The sequence below is a fragment of the Rhinolophus sinicus genome, chromosome 13, assembly GCF_057876585.1.
Source record: "Rhinolophus sinicus isolate RSI-liver-muscle chromosome 13, RSI-T2T, whole genome shotgun sequence".
Classification (NCBI taxonomy): Eukaryota; Metazoa; Chordata; class Mammalia; order Chiroptera; family Rhinolophidae; genus Rhinolophus; species Rhinolophus sinicus.
The window spans coordinates 965,596-992,607 of NC_142513.1; the positions used below are offsets into that span (position 1 = coordinate 965,596).

A 27,012-nucleotide genomic window follows, 5' to 3' on the forward strand; every position below is an offset into this window, starting at 1 on the left:
CACTGCAGTCCCCTGCCTGGCCCAGCCCTAATACAGTGTTTCCTTGGTGACATTGCTGGAGGTGTGGTTGCTGGACATGCTGTTGCTCTTCCTCGACAAGGCAGGCCTGCTCCTCCTGCGCCCCCACAGGGGACAGAGACAGGCCAGGGTGGACAGGAAGACCTGGCGGAAGTTGGCAGACACGAGGTTGTACAGAATGGGGTTGATGGTGGAACTCACGTAGAAGAGGGCGTTGGTCAGCATGTAGAAGTAGTGGTAGAAGTCGTAGAGGAACCTGGGGCGGGACAGGGCTCTCAGACCACGCCCACGGCTGCCGGGGGGCGGGACAGGGCGCTCAGACCACGCCCACGGCTGCCGGGGGGCGGGACAGGGCGCTCGGACCACGCCCACAGCTGCCGGCACACATGCTGGCTCGGGACACTTTACAAACTACTCATACATTTTGGACCTGAAGACATTTCATCCCAAATGCCAGGTTCTGGCTTCTCTTGAGAAGTTGGAAGTCCTGATTGCTCCCGTCTGGCTCCGGTCAGCAGGGCTGAGTTACAAGGGGCTGCCCTCCTGGCAGGGCATGGCCCCCCCGCCACCTCCCCCATCCTCACGTCTCCCTGAAGCACCCTGCTTGCCCCTCCGTGAGCAGAATCGCAGCCCCCAGGGCTGCAGGGCTTGGCTAGTCCCTGGCCTCAACTGAACAGCCAGGGTCCCCCACCAAGCGTGCAGGACAGCTATGCATCTTGCCCTGGCTTGTTTGCCTCCACCCACAGGGATCTCACCCCTCTCAGGCAGCTCACATCAGCACCAGGCAGCCCAGTCTCAGCAACCCTGTATCTGGGGCTGTGCTCTGCTCTCTATAACTTCTCATCTGTCCTAGATTTGTCCTCAACTTTCCTCATCACTTTGAAAACCCGTGAACCTTGGAGCTGGCAGCCCTGAAGTGAGGAAGAGCTCACACGGTGGGCCTGAGGCTGCCGTCTCAGGAGGCCTGCTGGCGAGGCTGCCTCACCCATCTGGGAACGTGCATTTCGGGGGTCCCCCCCCCCCCTGGGAGGAGGGGCTCCCTGGGCCTAAACTGCCTGCAAACAACGTGGTTTGTACTGAGCGCATGCTTCCCTCTGGGAGTCTAGAACTGGGTGCCTGCCAGGGAGGGGCGCCCACGGGACTGGCCCCCAGGAGAAAAAGCCTGGGTGCCGGGTCTCAGGCAAGCTTCCTGGGGTGCGACGTTCTGGGGGAGTTAGCTGGGGAGGGTTCTGGAAGCTTGCGCCTGGTCTCCCAGACTCCGCCGCACGCTTTTCCCTTTTAGGATTTTGGGGTGTGTCCTTTGCAATGCATCACCGCATGGGTGTGGCTCTAAGTCCTGGGTGTCCTCCTAGCTACTTCTCCAGCCCAGGGTGGTCTAGGGGACCCTCCAGCTGCCACCTCTCCTCCCACATCCAACAGAGCCAGGCCTTCCTCGTCGATCTCTGGATGTCTCTAACCTGCGTCAGCATGGACTCTCCTAGGTCCTGCTTTCCTTTCCTGCTGCCACCTGTCCCCTACCGAGCAGCTTCCCAGTGTCTGTTCCTACATGGAATCCTTCTTTCCCAGCCCAGTCACCGCTGCCCCGGAGGGCCCTCTGGGGGACACCTGACCTGCACACAGCCCTGCCCTGAGCTGCCCCTCTCCGGGCTCCCGCCTCCCACACCCACCTGTTTTGAGGGGCAGCCCCAGCACCGTAGGAGCCTCACGCCCTCCATGCCAGCCCCCCAGTACTCACGGGGTCCATTGCTCATCTGAAATGTAGCAGAACATGAGGCGCCGCACGTGGTAGGGCAGCCAGCAGACCACGAAGGCGATGACCACAGCGCCTGGCACAGAGACACGGGCCTCAGAGGAGGGAGGGGAGACGGCCCGTGGCCGCGACTGGAAGACTTAACGCTGTTAAGATGTCAATTCCACCCAACGTGACCCACATACTCAATGCACTTCCTATCAAAATCCTGATGACATTTTTTGGTAAAAAACCCCATCCTAAAATTCATATGGAATTTCAAGGGGCCCCAAATAGCCAAAACAATCTTGAGAAAGAAGAACAAAGCTGGAGGACTCAACTTCCTGATTTCAAAACTTACTACAAAGCTAATCAAAACAGCATGGTGCTGGCAGGAAGACAGACACACAGATCAATGGAACAGAATAGAAGACCCAGAAATCCACCCTCTCATACAGAGTCAGATGGTATTGACCAGGTGCCAAGACCATTCAATGGGGAAAGGACAGTCTTTTCAACAAATGGTGCAAGGACAACTGGACATCCACATGCAAATGAAACTGGACCCTTCTGGCATACAAAAATTATACAAAATATGCAAAAATTAACTCAATGATCAAGCACCTAAATGTAAGATCTAATCCTATAAACTTAGAAGAAAACATAGGACAAAAGCTTCATGACATTGGATTTGGCAATGACTTCTTAGATATATTACCAAAGGCACAGGCACTAAAAGAAAAAATTAGACAAACAACCTGGACTTTATAAAAATTTTTAAAATTTGTGCGTCAATAACACACCAGAATAAAAAGGCAACCCACAGAATGGGAGAAAATATTTGAAAATCACATACTTGATAATGGATTAATATCCAGAATATAGAGAACTGAAACTCAACAACAAAACAAAAAGCTCACTTCAAAAACAGGCAACAAAGGACTCAAACAGACACTTCACCAAAGAAGACAGACAAATGGCCAATAAGCCCATGGAAAGACGCTCACCATCACTGATCACCAGGGAAATGCAGATTAAAACTACAAAGATACCACCTCACACCCACCAGGACGGCCGCTATCCAGAGAAACAAACAACACCGATGAGGTTGGGGAGAAATCAACGACTTTATACACTGTGGGTGGGAACGTGAAATGGTGCAGCCGCTGTGGAAAACAGTATGGCCGTTGCCAGATCCAGTCACATGGCTTTACGTTCTCTGTGCTCGTCCATGTCTGAACGTGTGTGATGTGCGTTTGCTTCCTCTGGTGGAGCCTATGCTCCCAGTGGGATGTAGGGGTGATCCTAGCTCTGCTGCTTCTGGCTTTGTGAGCAAGCTGTGTGAGCCAGAGCCGGTGCTCAGGAGACTCGTGGGGTGGGTGAGTGGATGGACGAGCGAATAAGTCAAGGAATAGATGAGTGAATGAGTGAGTGCATGCGAGGATGGATGGGTGCGTGAGTGAGTGAACCACGACTGGATGGGTGAATGAATGAATGCAGCAGGGTTCTCTGCTTTGCTGGCCCCTGGCCGTCCTCCTCCCCTCAGAGGGCCCAGCAGTTACGTACGTAAAACCCGGACTCCGTGACGCAGGGCCTGGACCCTGCCAGGCTCGAGGGACATATTGAACGAGCTGTGCTGGTCCCCAACGGTGCACACCGGGCCCTGCTCGGCCGCCTGGCGGACCATGACGGTCAGCTTGTTGGCGATGATGGTGTTCAGGACGGAGACGACCACCATGGGAAACACGAATGACATGAAGGTGTTGATCTGTGAGACATGGAGAAGGGCCCCTCGTCAGACCCGTGTGCAGGGACACCGTTGGGCTCCTGCCCCGCTGGCTGGGGGCCCAGGGCCCAGAGTGCAGGAGGCGCTCGGTCTATAGCGGTGGCCGGCAGACACAGGCGCCCGTCTCCAGCCTTGAATCAACATCTGCTGCCCTGGCCCTGCTCAGATGAGGTTGGAAGACTCTCCGGCACCTTGGGGAGCCGTCTGCACAGGGTCCAGCCGGTAGACGCTGTGTAGGCAGCAGAGTCTGGGGTGTCTGCCTGTGGCTAGCAGCCAGGCTCTCTGTTCCCAGGCCTGGATACAGAGCGTCCATGGATGCGGCCCCTGAATGCATGGCCACCCCCCTGATCTCTCTCTAGGACGGCTGAGCCCTGCATCCTTCACTCTGTTTGCAGTGAGTTCACATTTGGAAACAAACAGAAGACCATTCCCCCCTCCACGCCCCCCAACTGCCTCTTGAAGCATTGAAAGGTGCTTCTTATTGGCCCCTCTCATTCCACGTTATTCTGCATCTGGGGAAACCGAGTCTCGGAGAGGCCAAGGGGCTTGCCCAAGTCACCAGCTCAGAAGTGGTTGCACCTGGACTTGACCTTCGATGGCACCAGGCTGAGACCAGCCTTTGCTCCTGCTCAGCCCAGCAGCTGTGGGCTTCTGGAAGGGGCGGCCAGGCCTCGTCCTGGGGATGGCACGGCTCACGATGGGAACAGAACCGCGTCGGTGGATGGCTGAGCGGTGAGCAGACATGAGCCCGTGGGAACCAGCCAGGTTGCACGTGGCCCTGATAGGACTCCCACGTTGCTGCTCGTACGACCAGCATTACCTCTTGGGCTGTGGAACAACCACCTTGAGTGGGTCACAGACATGGTGACTTTTCATTCTTTCTTAACCGCTCTTCTCATCAAGGCGTGTGCTGGGGCCCTCGCTAGTCAGCACCTGCAGCTCGCACCCCAGTGATGGGGATGGGGCAGCTGGTCCGCCTGGTCCCCGCTCAGCTGCTCTTAATGCTCATTTTGAACTTCAGATTCAGGGCAGCTTTTGGTTGCACCTGGAGAGATTGTCTGCACTGCCTACAGCCTGGGCCCTCCCAGGGTGTCTGCACTTGGGGTCCCCTGGGCTCCAGCCTGCCCCTCCTGCTGCCTCCTCTTCCGGATTTTCCCACAGCCCTGAGAGCAGAGCTGAGGGTCCTGTGCTGAGGCATCAATAATGTGGCCGTGACGCTGTCACCAGGTGAGGACAACCATAGCTCTGTGCTGTGAAGGCGGGCAGTGGCCACCGACACCAGACAGCCTCCCAGCAGTGCCAGAGCTTCCAGAATGCGGCGGGGTCACTCCAGGGCCTGTTTCCAGTGGGGCGTGTGTCCTGCCCACTGCCATGGTACACCGGCCCCAGTCGGGAGGACTCGAGGCCTTCCAGGAGGCACGGCTTCAGCTTGTCTCTAGCTCCATTGGAACAAGGTTCTGATAAACTAGAGGACAAACACCAGAGAGGGCCACCCAGTCCCTTGGGAAGACAGGTGTTTGCTTGCTGGCCGGCCCCAGCACCCATCACGCATTGCTCACCCTCATGGTTCCTGGGAGCCGCCCCTGCCAGGCACCCTGTGTCCTGCGCCTGCCAGGCTAGGGTCCAGGTCCAGAGGCTGGGGGCATCCCCCTTCTTTGCTTTCCATTTGGAGTCCACTTTCCACAGGACAGTGAGGTGCTGATGTGGCCGAGGGGCAGCTCTGGGAAGGTTTCTGGGGCTCCCAGCCAGGCTGGGGGCTGGATGGGGGCACAAGGGGACACCGGGCCTGGGCCCAGAAGACAAACTGATTCCCTGTGAGTCACCACAACCAGGTATTATTTAAACAGAACGAATGTATCCAACACAGATTTTAAATGTCAAAACATTTAAAATACCACACCTCGCTGAGTGCAGGCAGCAAAAATAGCTACTTTTGGGGCCGAGCAGGGGCCGCAAGCCATGGGCCAGAGCCTGGCCTGTGGGGCTGTGAGGTCTGCCCAAGGACCCCAGTGGCTCCCCCAGCTAGAAAAAATCCAGATCCTTGATCCTGAGGTCCTGGGTGCAGGCAGAGGGGGCCCCAGCCCTGCAGGCCTGCCTGCCCAGACACTGGAACCCTGGGCCTGGAGACAAGGCTCCGGCCAGTGCTGGCTTCCAGAGGGGGAGGTGCCTTCCCCCTGACTCCCCCCAGCCCTCCAGCCTGGAGACTGAGACACAGTCTGGATTGGGTGGGTGCTGGGGGTGCCGGCTGACTCTCGGGGTAACCTTCTCTTGACAAGGCTCACAGCTCAGCCTGCACCCCTTTTCCTGTACTCTACCCCCTGCCTCTGGGAACAGGGAAGCAGCCCATCCCCCACGCTGGCAACAAGCAAAGAGGAATACATCCGATGAACCATGTGCAACATCTCTGGGAAGTCCTGCTAATGTGACCCCAGGAGGGAAGAGGCTTGGCGGAGAGGAAGCCAGGGCCCCCGAGACAGAGAGCCCAGACTCGGAGAGGCTATGCCTGGTCTATGCGTTTGTCCCAATAAAACATGGAGCGACTCGGGAATAGACCGCCTGATTCTAAAATTCAAATGGAAAAACACTAATCCAGGAATAGCCAGGGAAGTTCTGGAAAGGCAGAGTGACAGGTCAATATGGGGACAAGGAGACATCAGCCTTCGCAGCTACTGGAGTGCCTGAAGAGAGACTTTAACGAGAGCAGTTTGATGGGAGAGAATCCAGAAATGCCTTTATAAGTAGTGAAGATGGCACCTAAACCAGGGGAGAAGGTGGTGACTGCTGCAAAGCCAGGAGGCTGGACCCGCAACCCTCTGTCTCTGCCGTCCAGCATCCAGGGACCTCCCCTGTGCCTCCTAGGAACCGGCCACCTCTCCACCCATCTCCTCTCCAGACCTGGCCAATCAGCACATTTGAAAAGGTCTGGGTGGGCCCTCATTGGACAAACGCAGGCCCCACGTGTCATCCTGCACCAGTCGCGTTGGTCCAATGTACCATGACATTGTTTTGGCTCCTGGATCCAGTTATGCCTGCAGCCACCACTCCTGACCTTAGTTTTTCTTGAGCAAAATAAATATTCCTTTTTTCTCCTTACGACAACCTGAATTAATTCCTGGAACTTGTACCCTAACTCACAGAGATCTCACACCAAAAATATTCAGATAGAGCAAAGATGAAAACATAGAAACAAAAGCCATAAGGCAACTAGAAGAGGATGACCGGTTCGCTTAGTGGTTAGCGCGCGATGCTTGTAACAACAGGGTCGCCGGTTCGATCCCCGCATGGGCCGCTGTGAGCTGTGCCCTCCACAACTAGATTGAGACTGCTACTACTTGACTTGGAGCTGATGGGTCCTGGAAAAACACATTTAAAATAAATAAAAGTTAAAAAAAGAAAAGAAAAGACTACTAGAAGAAACCACGGAAGTTTGACTTTTCACTATATGTATTACACTGTTGGGATTTTAAAAAAATGTAGTTCAGGTATTGCTGTAAAATTTTGCTATAAAATGTAATGATGGAAAATAAATTCTTTCAGCCCTGGGAAAAATTCCTGTCTTGCCCTCCAAATGTTCCTAGGACTACGCGCCCCACCCCCAGGTCTCTTGTGAAGAAGACAGAATGGAATGATTAAATAATAAGGAAGTGAGTGTTTAGGGGCAGCTGGATGGGCAGCAGTTCTGCCTGGAGGGGAGGGCTGACCCCGGGAACTATGCCGTGCCTGCAAACAGGTGTGCTGGGCCTGGGAGGTGACGGGGCCGAACTCAGAAACAGCCTGGCCGAACCCCTGGGCCACCGGTCAGCCAGGGGATTGCTGCCCCGTTCTACCTTTCTTCTGAAGAACAATCACTGGTTTTGTGCCGGGCCATTCTGCTCGAATTAATCCCATTGTGTTTAGGTAAAGAGACACCCCCCCGCCCCCGACTCCCATGACTTCCCAGCTCCACAACCGCCCGCGGTGAGTGAGAAGGTACAAAATACCACTTAGGGTGTTTGTAAAATCCACCGGCTTCGTAAAACGGCATCTGAGATAAACAGCTTCCTGTACAAACCCTCCTGTGTAGCAACCGCTGGGAGCCCCTCAGCTGGCCTGGCAAGGGATTCCCCCAGCAGATGACCAGCCCTAGATGCTGCTGGGACCCAGAATTCAAAGGTCTGCCACCCAGCAGAACACACACAGTCCACAGTGGACAAATGTCTGGACAATAGGACAGACCAGCTCTGAGTGGCATGCTGCTCTGTGGGTGAGCTCTGACCACAGACCCGAATGTCCGAGAAGTCAATGTGTGGCTCAGAGGGGAGTTGCACACCTCCCGGAAATGCCGGTGTTTCTGAGCTGCACATGGAGGACCAGGAGACAGGACGAGGTATGTGACCTGGAGGGGATATGTGGGGCTTCTTTAGTGCCTGAAAGGGGGGGTCCTCACTCGATGGACGGTTTGCAGGTCAGGGCTGAGCTGAGCTGCGCCTGGCCACAGGTCTCAGCCTTTCCCAACAGTCCGGCCCACTACCAGGCAGCAATAATACACAGATTTTGGCTCAATTATAAAAAAGGGCAGTTGAGTGCCTCTAACTCCCACTTTTCAGTTGGTGCACAGCCTTTAGCTGTTAACAGAGTGCTTTCCGTGAGCCAGATGCCACGCGCAGCACTCTGTGTGTCACTTCATTGAATACACACGTTAACTCCATGAGGTAGAAGCTGTTGGCGTCCTCACTTCATATAAGAAAACTCACAGACCCAGCCATGAGCCCAGGCCAGTCTGACCCACAGCGGAGTGCTCGTTTCAAACGTCACAGGGCCGGTCTACTGGCAGGAAGCAGAAGAACGGAAGGAGTGTGCACAGAGCACAGGCGAGAGCCAGACAAGGGCAAGGACCTCGTCCTCATCCGCAAAGCTTCTCAGGGCGCGTGCCCACCCCTAGCTTCCCAGAGGGAACACTTTTTGGGGGCAACTGCCAATTTTTGAGAATAACTTCTAGTCCAGAAGCCATGGCTCCTCGGTGGCCTCTCAGGGCTGAACCTCTGTCTATCTCCTTTCTTTGCTCTCCCCTCCGTTCTGCCCTGGCACCCCTGCTCCTCTGGTTTGGATCTCTGGGGGAGGCTGAACCAGTCTCAGGAGACTCAGTAGAGAGGGTGCTCAGACCCCAGCAGCCTTGGGTATCAGCACCACGGACAGTGACCAGTGAAGCTGAAGGGGCACCTTGGTGGGGTGGGTCTTGAGTGAGGAAGGACCCGGTAGGACAAACCTGAGGTGGGCAGGGACCTGGGGTGGGGCTCCCCATGCCATCCAGGGGCAGGGGCCATCAGGAACTCTCCACCCCGTTCCTAGACTTTTCCCGTCCTCTGATGAGGGGCAGGTGGACAGCCTGCAACCGGTGCAGGAGCCACCGCCCCCACCACCACCCAGGCCCTGTATGAGGGAGCCTTTCCCTTCTGGGGGCTGGAGCCACAGAGGCCACAGTCTGAGAGTGAACGTGGAGGAACAGAAGCCCCTCTGGAGCCACATCCTGTGTACTCCAGGCTGCGCTGCAGTGCTGGCACCAGCCAGGCTGCTGGGAGACCCTCAATTAGATTAGGGAAATGGCCTTCCCAACATGCCTGCCTCCTCCACCTGTGCCAGGGGAAGTGTCCTTGTGGAGGGGCTGGAGGGGACCCCGCCCCTTGGCAGCACACAGGACAGGCCCTGGGGTCTGGCCTTGGCCATGAGTTCGGGTGGGGGTCTTGCTAGCTGCTCCAGGCTCAGCAGCCGGGTGGTGAGCTCCTGTTTGGTCATGCTGCATGTCTCAAAACTGCATCGAAACCGTCGGCAGCATGCAGCAGGCAGCCAGAGTGTGGGCTGAGGCCTGTTTTCAAATATCTGTTGGCTAAAAAGCCCACGAGAATGTTCAAATCAGTGGGACGTATGCTAAGTAGCAACAAATGGGGCTTTAAAAATCCTTGACAAGGACAGGTGGCAGAGCAGTGAGCATGTGGGTGGAGGTCTGACCCCGGGGCACGGCCCCCACCCCTGTGCCCGACAGGATTTGGGCAGGAAGACGCCGTAGTGGTCACCTAACATACAGAGACCCAGGCCCACATGAGATGTCCCAACTCTTGTCCCACTCACACCTCACACTGTGACAGTGCCCGCTTCTTCCTCGTGACAAAGTCTGTCTCACAGGTGGCTCCCAGTGTGTGAGAACTGGCTGCTGCTCACCCCACTACGCAAACGAGCCGACTCGATCGGGTTCGCTAAGCCTTTTGTTTGTGTTTTTCTAAGGTGCAGGGCACAAATTTGACTCTGAGGGATTAAAAGTGGTGCCAACTCACTCAGCACAGAGTGTTCCGGAGGCTTCACATGTGCCCTTGACGGCAGTCAAGCCATCAAAGAACGTTCTCTGCTCCACGCCAGGAAAACTTGAGGACCTGGTCCTGATCAGGACCCTTAGGGGCCACGCAGGTGCTGGGAGCAGATTTCTGGGGAGTTGTGCAAACCCCTCAGCTGTGGGACGGTGAACTCTTGCAAGTCTGGGACACGCTGTGCTGGTGGGTGAGAGTTCCAAGCAGGCACTGATGCTGTTTCAGAAAGCGTGTTTGGAAAAGAGCCCTGACCCTAGCTGCAGCCAAAGCCACGCTTGGCCTGGGCACAGGTCTCCCTGGGCGTGGCCGGCTGCCGTGTGTCCTCCATGTTCCCATCATCGCAGGCAGCTGAATTTCCAGCCCCCCAATTTCAGTGTTTTCCTGCCATGTAATTGCATGGGCAGTTTAGCAAATGTCCTGCTCCTTCCCGATGACGAATTACCGTCCGCTGGCAGAGCTGGTCCCCGTGCTCCCGGGACGTGGACGTCTGGCTCTGCAGCCCGCGTCTTGGCTCCTTTCAATAGAATTAGCACCCTGTCCCCGCTTTTGGTAAAACCTGATTATGCTGGATCCAGAGCCCAGTGGCTGATGTGAGGGAGGAGGGCTGGGAGCAGCCCCACCCCCCAGGGCCCCGATGGAGGCTCGCACCCCAGCTCAGCCAGCGTTTGGCTGTTTCTTCCTAACCTGACCAGCCCCTGGGCTTGGAGGGGACCATGTGCTCTGGGCTTAACGAGGTCCCCTCCTGGGACTTCCTCCCCACAGCATCTGTGATTAGAAGCAAGCTCAACCATAGAAACGACGCAGTGCCCTGTGCCCCCCTCCCCCAACTCAGCTCCCACTGTGCACGTGAGCCTGGCTGGCAGTTCTCTCTTAGGACAAAGTCAATCAACAAAGCAAGAGGGACTGGCATTGTCCCAAAACACGTCCCCCCCACCCCACACCATGTCAATCTTCTCTCCTTCCCGAGGGGCCAGTTCCACGTGGTCCCTCTCACCCCGTCTCCTTTACAGGCCGCCTCTTTGCGATGGGCCCCCACGTGGTGTGGGCCCAGTGGACTGCAGGCCGCTGTTGCCCACGCACATGCATGGGGCGGACGAATCGCTGTGGGTGAAGGGCCTGGATTTCTAGACCTGGAGTGAAGGACAAGTCAGGCCAGCATTTGGGTCTTGCCAAGCGACCTGAGCACGGCACCTTCTCACACTGGGCCTGTTTCCTGCCTGTAAAGGGTGGGCTGGTCCACCTTGAAGACCCTGCCCCTCGGGAGGCAGGCAGCCTCCGTGCACAAGGACCAGCCTGGACGTGCTCCTGGCTCTGGTGTTTGCGCCCCTTGCCTGGGCAGACTCAGGCCGTGTGGGCCTGGGTGCCTGGCAATGCTGACATTTGGAGTCTGTGGGAGCCAGTAGTGGGCTGACTGGCTTTGAGGGGAGCCTGCCCTCTAGAGATGGCGCCCAGAGACTGCCAACATTTTTTATGTTTCTCCAGTCACTGAGCTTCACTAGCCCGTCTTAGCTCTTGTGGGAACTCAGGGAACCAGGCTGTCGTCCCCTCCCCAACCCCACCCCGTCCCCAGGAGTCAGGCCCTGGAGACGGCCCAGGGGCAGCCGGCTTCTTCCCAGCCTGGGAGCCACAGGCTTGAGCGGGAAGACTGCATCTCTTCTTGGAAAGTTCCCAGCTCTTAGTGGCTGCAGCCTCTCTTCTGTCTTCCCACCTGTCCTGGGCCTGCGGGCCCATCCTCCATTCTCTGAATGTCCCACGCACCCAGGCTCCCCTTGTCGAAACTTCACAAGCTTTTATTGACCACCTGCTGTATGTGAGGCCTCTGCATGTAGACCAAGCTGAGTGTGGAGGACACGTAAACACATACGACACAGAGGTGGGCAGGAGACGCAGGCTGTGGGAACAAGGAGCCATTTTCCGTAGGACGGACCTTTGGGCAGAGACCCGAGGGAGAAGAGGCCCCCAGGGGCTGGAGACAGGAGGGGGGCACATGAGACCTCACGAGTGGGGGCCGGCCAGGCAGGGGACAGGTGGTGGAAGCAGGAGGAGGGAGTGAAGCAGGTGATGGCAGCCTGCATCAGGGTGGTGCCCACGGGCCGGACAGAGTGGACACAGTGGAAGGTTGGGAGGGAGTGGGGGGCTGGGGCAGAGCTGGGGTCGGTGGACGTGCGGCGAGAGTGACGCCCGAGGACGACCCCAGCTGGCTCCCAGGCTCTCAGGGCCCCGGAGCCGTGCGTGGTGGTTGGTGCCCTGTGGGCCCATCACCGAGACGCCAACTCCTGTTTAGATAAACCTCCAACAGGTGTCTTTGCTGCTAATGAGCTAATGACCCCCCAGGTCTGAGGTCCTTCCTTCTATCTTTCCTCCAACAATGTGGGTCTCTTTCCCGTGGAAACGTCCTGAGCAGAGACGCTTTCCCCTGTGGTGCAGGCCCATCTTCCTGGAGGCACCTGCCCCCTAATTTCCACAATTTCCTCTGAGCCGCCCCAGCTGGCACCCCCACCGCCATAAGCACTCACGGTTATGGGCACAGCATTAATGGAAAGTGACACATTCCACTTCCCTGGACTTTTGGAGCTCACTGCAGCACAGGCGTCCTCCCAGCTGCCCTCCCTGCCACGTCTGGACAAATGCCACCTCTCCGCACAGATGTGGGAGTCGTGGGGGGACAGGACAAGAACCCGCTGCCTCCATTTTCCATGGAGGTAGGTGATGCACGCCTGACAGGCTGAGGGCACACAGAGGCCCGTTTGTCCCCTGTTGTTGTCACACGCCGCCCGGGGCTTCCTGCAGCCCCTGGACGCTCTGTTGAAGGAGCGAGCAGCCTGGCTGCGTCACCCAGGCTCACTGAGGGCGGCCTCCCGCTGTGCCCACTCACTGTCCCCACTCATGGTGACCTGGCTTTGTCTGCTGACTTTGCTGAGACGGAGATAAACAGCCAACGTCCCTGGGCGCTCTCTCTCACCTCTTATTTTCTGTGTGACCTTAGGAGGCGGCCACTCCTCACATGAGACGGAGGGGAGTGACTCTGCTATGGACTGAATGTCTGGGCCCCAGAATTTCTACGCTGAATCCTAACTCCCCGTGTGACAGTGTCAGGAGGCGGGACCCCTGGGAGGTGATTAGGTCACGAGGGTGGAGCCCCCATTGATGGGATCGGTGTCCTCCTAACGAGACCCCAGAGAGCGCCCTCAGCCATTGCCCACCTGAGAAGACGCCCACTGTGAACGGGAGCTGCTGGTACCCTGCTCTTGGCCGTCCGGCCTCTGGAACTGAGAAAGGCCTGTCTAGTGTTTGCGAGCCCCAGTCTGGTGTTGTCAGAGCTGCCAAGGGACAGAGGTGGCTCCCAGTGGCTGTGCACTGTCATGCAGGGACTCAGCTCCCACTCCTCGCACAAGAACGCAGGATCTGGTGAGGCCAAAAAGGAACACCCACAGAGCTATGCATAGGGGAGTCACAGCGCTACATTCTCGACGGCAGCTGGTGGAGACACAAAAGCAAACCTCCGCCAGTACCCCAACATGGGGTCTTCCTGCACCCCAGTCTCACTGGTGGCCGGGCAAGACACAGGAAGTGGGACCCGCACGATCCACAATGTAATCCTGCTAACGGCACTTGCTGGCCGCCACCGCTTCTCTGCCAACCCACCAATCACCCCCCTAGCGTAGCCGCAGCAGTTATGTTAGTGGCTAATGGCTGACTGGTTACAGCTGATGGTCATCTAATAACTGAGCCAGCACCTTTCCACGTGAGGCCGAGAGCCTAGAAACTGCTGTCTGAGACTCTGTCCCCACTGCACCTGAGGGAGCGGGTAGCCTCGTCCCCATGGCTCTGGAGGCCACTCCCCGGGGCCAGGCATTTCGCCTGGCCCAGGCCACATTGTCTGCACCATTCCCCCACCCACGGAAAGGATTTAATCTCCCTCATAATAATAGTTTGCCACAAAGACATAATTGGTTCGTTTGTTAGACACGGAGTGCTTCAAGCCTAGAACGTCAGGGTTTTGTGGAGGTTTTGTTGATGACAGCGGTAATCTAGCTGAACCGCCACCAGCCTTTGAGGGAAGCAAATGAGGCATTCATTCTCTCCCTGCCAGGGCCCCACCTCTTCCGCCTGCTGCAATTACGGCAATTTGAAAGCTGTGCTGGGGCTGGCCGGGGAGCTGGGCCCGTTGGGAGCTCCAGGTGGACAGGTGGACGCGGACCGCGTGGGGACAGGCTGACCTCTCTGGCGCGATGAGGCAGGCGTGCTGGCCCCCTTGAGTTTCCAGTGCTGCCCCTCTGCCTGGGCCCAGCAGGCCAGGTGTGGGCCCAGCGGGCCAGGTGTCAGCTGAGCGCCAGGGAGAGGGTGGAGCAGGGCCCCCACTTTCCCTACAGTTGGCACATGGCTGTTTAGGACAGGTACGTTTGTTCTCCTGGTTGCTACCCCCACTGCCACCCACAGTTCACTGTCTGGGGACAGAGCCTGCACCCCACTGTCACTCAAATGCTGCCCGAGTGAACAAATGGCTGCCGTGTTCCCTTGGGCTGATGTAACAAAGTGTCATGGCTGGAGGGGATTACAAACAACGGAAAACTAATTCTCACAGCTCTGGAGGCTGCGTGCCCGTGGGGACGGGTTCTGTGGGGCCTCTTCCCATTTCACACGGCCACCTGCTTGGGTCCTTACCTCCCAAAGGCCCCACTTCCTACCATCATCACAGTGGGGGTTAGGTTCCAACATATGCATTTGGGGGGACACCGACATTCAGACCATAACAGCTGGCAAAGGGAAGGCTGGGCTGACCCAACATGGGGGTGCCCCGACCCGGCGAAGTCGGGACAGACTCTGGGAGACGGCACAAAGCATGCATGGAATTCCACGTGTCAGACAGGGACCCACCCTCTTCCCCTGGAGGCGGAGTCCAGGCCAGTACAACCCAACGGAAATAGCGCGCCAGCCGTACAGGGGATCTAAAAATTTCCAGCAGCTACATTACAAAAGTCCCAACAGGTGATAATAATTTCAATAATATATTTTCTTTAACTCAATGTATTCAAAATACCATCATGTCAACGTGCAAGCCGTATGAAAGTTTTAGCGAGATGTTGCCCATTCTTCCTTTCACACGGATGCTCTGGCGTCACGGGTATTTCACCCAAAAGCCTCTCACGATTCAGACTGGCCCCCGCCCTGGACAGAGTGGCCCTGGCGGCTTCCAGGTGGCGTCCACCCCACGGCCCCACGCGGGTGGCATTAGGTGGGCACATTGGCACCGGCACTCTCCTGGCCCCACCTCTGGTCAGCAGAGGAGAGAGGGGCAGCTCCCAGCCCCCAGGTCACACCCAGAATTTGCACAAGGTCAAGGACGACTTATTCAATTGAAACGACCCAAGAAAATAGTTGTATTAAAAATGGAGCCCCTTTGTAAGAATGGTGGGGCAGGAAGGCCCCCTGGGGACATGGTGAGGACGTCAGGGGCCCCCAGGACAGCCTCCATCTGGGGCCACGCCTTCCAGAAACTGCACCTGGCTTCTCTGTGCCCCCGTGAAGCACCCACCTGCACCAGAGCGTGAGTGAGCAGAGTACACTGAAGACTTCATGAGTGTGAGGGCCTGCAGCTCGCTCCAGGGAGGGCACCCTCTTCTCTTGCCCCCATCTCCCTTTGAGCCTCTAAAATGGACCAGAGTGTGACCTGTGTGACCTGCGGGAGCTGAGGCTCGGGACGGGAGGCTGGGCAGGGGATGGTACAGACTCGATGTCCACAGACCGGGTCCCACGGCCCCCAGGCTGAGCAGGGGCCTCTCCAACCGCAGCCTCAGAGCCTCGTCTCCTCACCCATAGATGGGGACCTGGGCCCAGAGGGAGGCTGTGAGGGGTCACAGTCAGTGGCTGAGCAATCACGTCAGCTGTCACAACGCTTCACTGAGTTAATATATTAATCGCACAGCTCATCACTGTAATGGTTCCTTGTGTGGGTGATGTCCCCGCCCGCTCCCTTCCATCTCTCCATGCCAAGAAGCCAGACTAGCACACCCTGCCCTCTGAGGCTGCCCACCCTGCAAATCAGGTGGGACAGCCTTGAGCAAGTCAATTGCAGCCAAGCTTTCTAGAACTTCTCAACCTAGAAAGCTGGAAGAGATGTGGGACTGACTCCACGTGGGGGGGCCACCAGCAGGGTCCCTGCACCAGGAGGTACTTACAGCCCCGAGGGGAGGAAGGTGTGCAGGCCACTCAACTGCTTCAGGAGGGATCAACGCCCACCCCCCCACCCCAGTTAGTGTTAGTTTTTGTCCCCCCAGAGCTGTGACTTGGGGCCTCAGGGGGCCTTGCCAGGACTGAGGAGGCTGCTTCTCTGTTAGGACTGGTAATCAAGATTCATTTTCTCTGACAAACCTCCTGAAAAAGTCCTTCACAGAGTTTACGACATTTAAATCACTTGAATTTGCAAGTCCAATGCTGACATGAATATTCATACTGCGTGATACTCAGCTGGGTTCTTTCTGTGGCTCCCAGGACACATACAGCCAGACTGGGGTGCCAGGCCTCTCTGCAGTGATGTGACAATTCTGAACAATGCGCATGGTAGCTTCTCACTGAACCTTCTGGAACCTGGAAACTGCCAGCTGCCAGAGGCCTGTCACCCAGATGTCAGCCTGGGCCACCCTACTGTGACCTCAACAGGCCAGGACAGAGGCTGAGGAAGGGCAGGAGAGAAGCTGGGTCAGGGAACACAGGGTGGACGTGGGGAGGAGGGAGCGGGCCACTCACACCTTCCCTTTGATTGGCCTGCTTGTTTTAACCCCAGGTGGCTGTGTGGGCTCAGACACAGCCCCAGGGCTCCCTTATCTGGCTCTGGGACATCCCCTGGGAGGGGGATGAGGCTGTGGGCTCCCTGAGGCACACCACACCCACGAACCACACCCAGCACGATGGGCAGCAGCAGGGGTCCTCTGCCCGTGGCCAGGGACACTGAGCAGAGCCACTTTTGTGCACGCCAGCAGCCTCGCAGAGCACAGAAGTTGGCTCCCGACCCGCCTGCTGGATGGGCTCTGTCTCCAAGGGAAGACGCGGTTTGAGGTGCTGACAGCCTTGTTTATTTTCGATGGCAGAGGCAAGCTGTTCACGCCACGTTGCACTCCAGCACTTGGACCACCTGTTCCCCAGCAAACTCTGTGCTGGGCCTTGCAGGATCCTGTCTCCCCACCTCCCCTGCTGCTCCCCCTGCATGGAGATGGGGTTGGGGGCTGTGCCGAGCTGGCTGGGGAGAGCGCAGGGTCACTGCAAAGAGCCCACAGTGACAATCTGGGGCCATGGGGTGCAGCCAGAGGCCCTGCACCTGACTGGGTACCGGTGTGACTGAGCCGGTTTCACAGAGCGAACGTTTCCTGCGCGGATGAGATGGTCTCTGCGATGCCAGAGGCACCTGGAGCCTGTAGGATCAGCGATCACAGGTGAGGCTCAGCCTCTCCTTCTTGCAGGTTCTCTTGCCAGCACCACAGCCACCCCCAGCCCGTCAGTGTAGCCAGTTCCCTGTCCAGACGCAGAGGGACGAATGCAGGCACAGCCACGGGGCTTACAAGCAGCCCCACTCTGCACCGTACGACATTCCAGGCAGAGACACTGGGTCATGAGCAGCTCCTCGCACCTGCAGCCACCGTCAGCCTTGAGGGCCGAGCAGGCATCCGGCTTTTGTGCCGCAGGCGCCCGCTGTTTGTGGACAACGGCACAGCTTGACCGCAGATCAGCAGAGTGATGAAGACAACCGTCCATATCCGCGAAGCACTGGCCTGGGGACCAGCCCGTACCCGTTCAGAGCGTTCGGGTCCCGGACCCGCCTCTCAGGCGAGGGGTCCCACGGGGCCTGTCTTCTGGCACTGCTCGTTTCCTGGGCTCTGCTCGTTCACAGCAGCCATGTCTCCAGGGCAGGAGAAACGACGGCGAGTTTAATTTATTGGCAGTGGCAGCGGAAGTTCCCAGACAGCTGTGGCCCTGGCTACTGGTTACTGGAAACTGGAGCCTCCCTGGAGATCTGTCTGTGTCTGATTCCTGGCACGTTGGTGCTTGGGTTTAATTGTGACTCCCTCACTGCGTGACCCCAGAACGCCATTTCAGGGAGCATATGGGGAGGGGGAGAGCTGATCCATCTATTTTCTGAATTAGTTTAAAAAGTCGGGGGAGGATTCCACTGAAACTCAGCAAGGGTTGGAATCGTTTTGGCTCTAAATACTTTAAACGCCAACCGCACACACTCCCCCTTGGGCTGGGGCGGGTTGCCAGTGATTGCAGCTCCTGGGCTGCTGACCTGGCAAGTCTCGGTGGGGGTGGGATGTGGCAGGTCCCAGGCCAGAGACCCTGAGGCCCGTCAGGTGAAGCCCTGGGGCTGGGATAGGGTGGAAGATCTCGGGCACTTTGGGACACGCTGGGGCCAGGCGGTGGGTGGACAGGGATTTCAGGGCTCCAGGTAGAGCTGCCCGGCGCCCTCCGGTGCTGAGGCCGGGGAGCTCCGGCACAGGCACCCCACGGTGGACCGAGCACGCGGGCAACCCTTGGCCTGGCTTTGCTGCCTGGCACCCTCACCCTCTCGGTTGAAAAGAAGTGTTTGTGGACACAGTTAAGAATCTCACGATGAGATCATCCTGGATTGGGGCGGGGGTGGGGGGGGTAAATCCAATATCTGGTGTCCTTAGAAGAGACAGAAGAGGAGGGACTCAGACACAGAGAGGAAGACCATGTGAAGATGGAGGCAGAGGTTGGGGTGATGCAGTCACAAGCCAAGGGATGCCTGGGGCCACCAGAAGCTGGAAGGGGCAGGAAGGAGCTTCCCCCGGAGCCTCTGAAGGGAGCGCAGCCCTGCGGAGCCTTTATCTTGGCCTTCAGGTGTTCAGATTTGTGCAAGAAATGATTTCTGTTGTTTGGAGCAGCCGGTGTGGCTTTGTTCTGGTGGCCCCAGGACACTTGTGCATCCACTGGCTTGGGAGACCTGCAGCCTTTCTGTGGCTTTCATGACAGGCAGAAGCACAAAAGGTGTTTCAGGTCCCAGCATTTTCAAAACATGAGCACTCGCCCTGGTGGTTTTAAACAGAAGCTTTCTGAGTGTCTTCTCAGAAAGAGATCTTCTCAGGAGATCACAGATCTGATTCAAATGCAGGTATTTTTAATACATTAGACGGCGTCTTTAAACAAGCTGTGTAATCATTGCGTCTGGTCTGCAGGCGAGTTTGTGGGGCGGGGGCCGGGGGGCACAACGACTTGAGCCTTGGCTCACGGGTTCTCCTTTCCTGCCTCTTGCCCTGGACACTGGTGCCTTGCTCCTGAGCTGCTGTCATGGGGAGACGGACAGGTCACCTGGAGGCCACCAGAGAGCTTTCATCAGAAGTCCAAGGGCTTCTCCGTGGCTTGGCCCTGCCTCCCCCAGGTGCATCGCTGAAGGGGGAAATAAAGGGGCAATGTCACGGGGCGCCCCAGAATGACGACAATCCAGAGGGAGGTCTCCAGGCTGTGTGTCCAAGAGGGTCCCTGGGCTGGAACGACCCTGCCCCCACTTGGTGCTCCCTTCATGGAAGGGTTCTCAGGAGAGGCCGGTGGCCACAGGAATGGCAGGTGAGCCCAGGTCCGGGGTCAGTGCCAGTGTGACTGTTTCTCCCTCATCCCGGGGAATAAATCGTGACCCTCGACAGCCGCTTCCGACTATGCACATCCTGCTGGGCGAAGGGCCAGAGCACACTGACTTACACCGAGCACAACCTTGATTTTGGCTCTAGACCAGCATGTGCTGGATGGTCTGACCCATGGGGCTCCCAAATGACACAACCCCGATGCCTTTTCACTCCCTCCTGACCCTCACGAGCTGGAGGCTTTGCGGTCCTGCCAAACAACTGGGAAATTCTGCCCCGGATAACAGCACCCCATCCTGCTGTGAGCAGTTACAATTGAATAATTCCTAAACTTGGATTATTCCCACACAGCCCCGAAACCCAGGAGGCTGGAAGTGGAGGGTTTTTTAAATAGAAGAACCATTCAGGAGTTAAAAGACCACAAAACTCTGAAGAATGCTCTTAACCTTTAAATATGTCAAGGGAGAGTTATTGAAATTTACAATAAGTTCACCTTTTAACAGACAATGAGCTAAAAATGTTTAAGTACAAATAATGTTGCTCTTTTTCATAAGCCTCTGTAAGTTTACTCAAATACAATGGTTACCTTCAACTTTGTTTCTGGGATAACTATGTTTCTTGTTATGTTTTCTTTTGCAACATTGTTTTAACAATTCCTTTGAACCGAAGTCTTCTATCATAAACTGCCTCAGATAGTTTTGAAAGTAGGCAGTGTTTAAACTCCACGGAAGACTTCCACTGGGGGTACTGGACTAGCTCTTCTGTCAGGAACAACCATAAAATTGTACAGTGTATCAGGTGATTATTTATAGACACTGGATAAGCCGCAGTGCAAGACTGTGGTCCCTGAGAGCAGGGAAAACTCATGAGGTGAGCCCCACTTCTCTTCTTGGGGACATTTTCCTGATGGTGATGGTAAGAGCTGGGGTCTGAGCAGAGCGTGGCTATTCCAGCTAAGGAGATAGAAACCAGAGATTGGGGCTGCAGAAGTGGCTTGAATCTGCAGAGTAAGGCACTGAAGATGGACACCTGCATGGTGGGGGGTCTTCAGAAGCATGTGAGGGGCTCTCCTATGGGTTCTGGGCTGGCAGGGGTGTGTGCACAGACCCAACCTTGAAAGGCTTTTGGGAGGGTGGCTGGCAGTCAGGCAGAGCTGGAGAGGCGAGGCCTCATCCACATCGAGGATCCTACTGAGATGCCGGCAAGCCCACACCTTAGGATGAGGACCATGCCCTGGGGGAAAGCTTACTCTAGACTTGCCCTAAGTAAGCCCAAGACAAGCTGATGAAACCTGCCGAGGAGACTGAGTGTGGATTTGAGTTCTCCCAAGTTACAAGCTGCACTAATGAGGCATAAAGGCGAGTGTGCACAAGTTCAAGTCTGCAACTGCTGAAACAAGAATCAACACTCTTTGAAGGACGGTAACCAGAATCCACAGTTTCTTCAATGTGTCACTTACGATGTCCAGTATAAATAAAAATTACTAGATGCAAAGCAATAGGAAAATGGGACCCCTTGATAAGAAAGAAAGCAGTCAGTGAAGAGACGTCTGAGTGAACTGTGAGAAGTGGGAAGCGTCAGGTGTGACCAAGAACTGCGCGAGCTCTCACAGGTCTTCGATAACTTAAGGACGCAAGCCGACAGCTGAGAGTAGCCATTACAAGAACAAACACAAAGGGGCGTGTCTAAACAAGTGAACTGAGGACATAGAACAGACTGCTCCAGGTCCCCCTGCCTCCCCTCTGGTGATGATGGAAAGCCCTAGAGATGGATGGTGGTGCAGGTCACACTTAAAGACAGTTAAAATGCTAAACTTCATGTTACCGTATTTTCCCACAATAGAAGAAAGAAAGGTAGAGACTCCTGTCCCCCTCCTAACACAAACCACTAGGTACCAGGGGGGAAGTTTGGCTCCAGTTTCTCTGGTGGAGAGAACGAGCCCCGCCCCACGTGTGCACAGGTCTGACATCCCCTCACAGGCCCCACCTGGCCTGGCCTTCCCGAGCCGGTCACAACCCATCAGCCCGAGTCCTGTCCCAGAGCTGAGACTGAGCTCTGTGATGAGAACAGCTCTGGGCTGCTGTCCCCGAGCTCATGAATGTCTCCTGGGAATGAACCCCTCACGGGGTCGCTGGGCCTCTCACTGCCCTGGGCGCCGCCCGAGCCTCGGACAGTGCGTGCTCTTCCCTAACTTCAGTGCAGGTCTCAAAACCCAGACACCAAACTTCACTCTGACCCAGCAGCATCATCTCACATTGGACCGCGTCAGAGTTCAGCGACTGTGGCAGCAACAGTCTTTACAGCAACTCCCTTCCGCTCCAGGGACCAATCGTGAGCAGGCACTGTGAGCAGTGGCCGTGTCTCCGGGTCTCCTTCAGCACAGCCTGTCTCGGCCCCTCCTGACCTGGGCACGTGGTGAGTGCAGGCCAGCTGATTTTAGAATGTCCCTCAATTAGGGGACTAAGGGATGGGATAGACGGTCCACGTTCTGGGCTGGGTGCTGTGCTCTCAGTGCCTGGAGTGATGGCACTGGTTTCGGGTGTTCACTTTGGTGTCACCACATATCCCCAATATTATGTTACTTCTGTGGGGACCCTGTGACCCGTCAAACTTCACCCATGAAGGACAGCATCACCGAGGCTGAGGGGGCTATGATTATTGAGCCCCTGGTTCATGGGCAGGTGAAGGCTGAGAATGAATTAGTGAATGGGGAGGACGTCTCTGGCCACAGCAAGTGGCACAGGACAGAAACACTGAGAGAAACATCGATGGCCTGATTTCATGGGAACCAATTTTCTCCCACTTTGTGGAGACAGGTCTTGGCTGCCTCTGTCTCTGTGGAATCACATCAGCCTTTGACGGCCTGGTGTTCACAATGCTGCCTTGGGCTGACATGCCCATGGAGAATGAGCAGGTGGGCACGGGACACAGACACCTCCTGCACGATGCGGCTGCCCCGGGGAGAGGGGCACCCCCCCCACTGGCCCCCGCAGCCAGGAGCACTTCTGTTAGCACTAAACATGAAAGAGGATTTCTGCGAAAGCAAACAATGCTGCAGGGAGCCCCCAGGAGAGACCTGCTGTGAGACCCCTGGGTCCTGAAAAATGGCAATAATAACGTGATGACACAGAGCCCTCAGCCGGCGTCTCATGGGCTCCCGCTGTGTCAGGGTGGGGCAGGCAGCATGTCTGGGGCTGAGTCCTGGGGGGACTGAGGGAGGCGCCCTGGGAAGAAAGGAGCCTGGCCGAGCCCTTGGCCCAGTCCATTCTGAGGGGACTAACTCTCCCCAGGTCTCTTTCCCTGCGGGTCTCAGCTCCCTGCTGCACACGGTGCTCAGTGGACAGTCACTGAGACACAGGCCCTGCCCCACCTGAAGCCAGTGATGCCCAGCCTGTGACAGCAGGACCCACCTCACACCCAAAGTCAGAGCAGGGGCACGGCCTGAACTGCAGGAGACCAAACATGGCTCAACGTCAGCCCACGCAGGCAGGGTCACGTGTGGTCAGCTGCCACCTCAGGGAGCCGCCTGAGTGACGGTGGAGGCACCTTGCTTCTCAAAGGGGCTCCTAACAGTGTCTTCCACTCCTGAATCATCTCTGTGACTGACTCTCTGTTTGGGAGGACTGGGGTTAGAGGAGAGACCGGCCCGGGGTCCGGGACGTTGCTGGCCTCAAGACGACCCTGCCCTCCCCAGAGCTCTGCTCAGCCTGTTGTTGGCCCCCCAGCCCCCGCCCGTATACACAGTGAGTATTCAAAGTTGCTCCGAAATCTTATCACCAAACCACCTCATTTCTAAACATGAACGAACTGTCTGCAAGTGCCCAGAACAGGCTCTCACAGATGTGGAGGCTGGGAGAGGGCCTGTGGTGGAAAGGGGCCATTTTGATTGGCCAAAACCTCCAAACATGGTGGACAAGACAGAGACACATGGACGCAGGCTTCTAGCCCCTCTCTGGCCAGATGTCACTTTAAAAACAGTGGACATTTGCCCAGACCTGCCAAGTTGCCAGGAAGCCTGAGTGGGGAGCATAACCCCTGGGGAAATCTCTCCTGCGATGGCAGCTGGCTAAGCAGAAGAGAGAGAGGAAGGCGGCGGGCCAAGGCCATGTCCCTGTAAGGAATGGTGGTGTGTGGGACCCCAGGAGCCCCTGGGAGCTGTCAGCAACACATGGACGAGCGTCTCTTATAAACAGCCCATCACTCGCTCCCAAGCACACAGAGGCCTTTACAGAAAAATGGAAGCTCCGTTTTCTGAGGGCATCGGGCAGCCTGCAAGTATGTGGCAAACACAGGTGCCGAGGTTGGGCCAGCCGGCAGTCCACATTCAACAGACTGTCGCTGAGTGGACGGACGGCCAGGACCGCCCCAGGCTGTGGCTGCCACAGCCTCCAGCTTGAGGACTCAGAGGAACGGCTCTTTGGGAAGGGGGGGTATGAGGGTCACATGTCCATTCCGTGGGACCGACCGGGGGCCACAGGAGTGAGAGAGGGCGCTTTGGGGGCGTGAGGCTGCACTCCCCCTGCTCTGTTGTTTTTGCTGATCGCAAACCCAGACGGCTTCTGGCCACGCCCTCGGGGGCCTGAGTGGAGGCATCTCCTGTGTGGGCAGCGAGTTGCAGACCTGAACCTGCCACGTCATACCTTCGAAGGCAGGTGACATGGCTGCTGCCTCCCAAATCCACAACGTGGGCCAGAAGAGGCCCCTGGGCAGCGCTGGTCGAAGACAGGCGATTGGGGACGAGAAGGAAGCGGAAAGGTGATTCCCGCTGTTCCCGGCTCTGTCTGCCTCTAGCGCAGGGAAGATGGCCGCGGTGGCAGCCATGCCTGTGACTCATCCCCCCGCTATGTGTGGCTGCTCCGAAAGGGGTGGCTCTCCGCGCAGGGGCACCTGTAGCCACAGTGCTCAGTGCAGGTGAGCCCCGCAGCTTAATTCTGCCCACGTGGCCACAGCCAAGGGATGGACGTGCAGACCCATACTCTGCGGACTCCCTGCCCTGCACACTGTCCCACTGCGCTTCTGATGCAGCCATAGGGGGCGGTTGTTCTGTGAGGTTGTTGTGGCTCAGCAGTGAGGGGGCAGCCAGACAGGGGCAGCGGCTGCTCTGGCCCCTCCTCCCACCCCCCAGGCCCTCTGTCCCTGGCCTTCCCTGCCCTGCCATGGCTACCCACGTCCTAGGGTCATGATGCCATTCAAAGTGGCACTTCTACATACATTATATAAGACTAACCACCAGGCGGTACACCTGAAATTAATATCAAATAACACTGAATGTCAATTGTAACTGAAAAAGAAATAATTTAAATAACAACAACAACAAAAGTCTCATTTCTGTCAGAACTCCCCCTGTGGATGCCCCTGTCTGGTGGCCCCTGCCTGACAAGCATTCTGCCCAGGGTCGGATTCTCCACCTGGCCAGGCTGCCTCCTCCAAACCGACTCCCAGGGTGGGCTCCCGCCTGGCCTCTCCTAGTGCTTCACTCAGCCCCGCAGAGGCGGCTGGCTACTCAGCCTGTGTCGTCCACCGCACACAGGCTCCCAGCTGCCACCACGCCCAACACCGCAGGGTCTTGCAACAGAAACAACATCGTCACCACCAACAATGACAGTGCCACCAAGCTCTCCTCGGCACCAGGAGCCAGGCCAGCGCTCCCCACAGCTCTCTCTGGAAGGTTCTGTCTGCTGAGGTCGGGGCTATGATTGCCCCATGTCACAGATGGGGAAACCAAGGCTGAGCCAAGCATCAGACTCAGCTCCATCTGCCAAGTGTGGGCAGGGGCAGGGCAGCCAGGACGCACTGGGGAGCAGTCTGGGGGCACCTGCTGCAGAGGAGGCAAACCTAGTCTTGTGGGGACACAATGCTTTCTGAAAAGCTGATGAAAGGGACTCTTTCTAGGAAGAGGCCGGTACCAGCACGCAAGTTACCTGATATCTCAGGGAATCTGGACACAGCAGAGGCCCATCCATGGCCCCCCAGGGAGGTCATGATCTGAGGTTCCTGCCCCCATTGATAGAAGGAGGGGACGAGATATGGGGGCTGAGACCTGGCAAGCATGGAGTGGAAGGTGGGAAGAAGGGGGGTCAGGCTGCTCCCGAGGCCCCGTCCCGTCCCCCCACCCTCTTCCCAGCTTCCCAGGAGTAAAATTTCTTGTTGGCGTTTCTCCTGCTCCCTGTATCCTGAGGGTACACAGATGGGTAACTACTTTTGGGGTGAAGGAGACAGACTTGCTCAGGCTTTCCTGAGGGTGTGCCTGCCAACCTTGCCCCCAGGTGAGACCCCCGTTTCTCTGCAGCCCTCTCCCCCAGCTGCGGCTGCTCACCTGGATGACCACCTTGATGGTGGCAGTGCCCACGACGGGTGTGCACACCAGGCCGCCGGGATGCTGGCCATCGGCGCTGCGGTTCTGCTGGCCCATGGTGAACAGCATGGGCACTGCCAGCAGGCCGGCAGCGAGCCAAATGGCGCCGATGAACTTCTTGGTGCGACTGCGAGACATGAGGGTCTTGGCCTTGAAGGGGTGGCAGATGGCCAGGTAGCGCTCCAAGCTCAGGCTGGCCACGTTGAGGGCTGTGGCATAGGTGCAGGCGTCTCGGAGGAAGTAGTAGCCGCGGCAGGCGGCGTCGCCGAAGGCCCAGGGGTGATGCACCCATATGAAGTTGTACAGCTCCACCGGCATGGCGAGCAGCAGGATGAGCAGGTCGGACAGCGCCAGGCTGCCCAGGTGGTAGTGCACCGTGCTCTGCAGGTGCTGCAGCGACTTCTTGCGCGCTAGCGTGAACGCCGTCACCGCGTTGCCCACCGTGCCTACTATGAACAGTGCCAGGTACATGGCTGTCACCAGCGCCTTGGAGTAGATGTCCGTGTTCACGTCCAGGTCACTGCTGAGCGCAGTGGAGATGGGCTCGGATGCGTTGCCTGAGCCATTGCGGAAGCCCGGGGGCAGGAGAGCTGCCTCCAGCCCTGATGGGGGCAGCGGGACGGCGCGGGCGCTCTGGGGAGCGCGCGCTGAGCTATTGAGGCTCATGGTGGGCGCGCTTGTGCAGGTCCGCGGTCTGTCCAGCGCCTCCGAGGCAGGAAGCCCGGTAGAAGAAACCCGAGGGGAGGGCGCGAGAGAGCGAGGGGAGGGGGCACGCCTTCCAGCACGAAGTGCCCGACCCAGACCTCGCCACCCCCGAGCTCTCCGGGCTTGTGCTCGTCTGGGTCTCGCGGTTCCCTCCTGCTCCGGACTCGGGGCTCTAGGCTCCGCGATGGCCCCGGCTTCCTCGGATCTCCACACCTGGTGGTTCCTGGCCCCTCCGGCCGGCTGTGGCTACCGGGCCAGCCTGTGGCGCCAGCGGAGCGCAAGCACAGCTGCCCCGCGCGCTCACTGTCACCCTCGCGCTCTCCGCGCACTCCCGCCCGGCACACCTCCCCCCACGCCCGCGCCCTCCGGGGCTCCGCGCCTCTGCTGAGCTGGCGGCGGGCGTGCCCAGCCGTGGGGGGCGCTGGAGGGGGGAGGAGGCGGCCCCAGCCATTGTCCCCGCCCCACCCGGGTGCAGGGCTGGCGGTCGC

At 57.5% G+C, this 27,012-nt stretch overlaps 1 protein-coding gene across 1 annotated transcript; it reads right to left on the bottom strand.

Annotated features, from left to right (window-relative positions):
• On the bottom strand, positions 1 to 26,980 carry NTSR1 (neurotensin receptor 1). Its single transcript, XM_019753357.3, has 4 exons — positions 25,781 to 26,980; positions 3,314 to 3,515; positions 1,754 to 1,844; positions 1 to 274 (listed from the first exon to the last, which is right to left on the bottom strand). Exons 1-4 carry the CDS (start codon positions 26,483 to 26,485, stop codon positions 28 to 30), a joined length of 1,245 nt encoding a protein of 414 aa, XP_019608916.3. The 5' UTR covers positions 26,486 to 26,980; the 3' UTR covers positions 1 to 27.
• Between the last annotated feature and the right edge of the window lie 32 nt (positions 26,981 to 27,012).

Coding starts and splice junctions, on each gene's coding strand:
- NTSR1 (XM_019753357.3), bottom strand. CDS start 26,485: ATGAGCCTCAATAGCTCAGCGCGCGCTCCCCAGAGCGCCCGCGCCGTC. Junction 1,845..3,313: donor TCACGGAGTCCGGGTTTTAC/GTACGTAACTGC, acceptor TCTCTGTGCCAG/GCGCTGTGGTCATCGCCTTC. Junction 275..1,753: donor TCAGATGAGCAATGGACCCC/GTGAGTACTGGG, acceptor GTCCCGCCCCAG/GTTCCTCTACGACTTCTACC.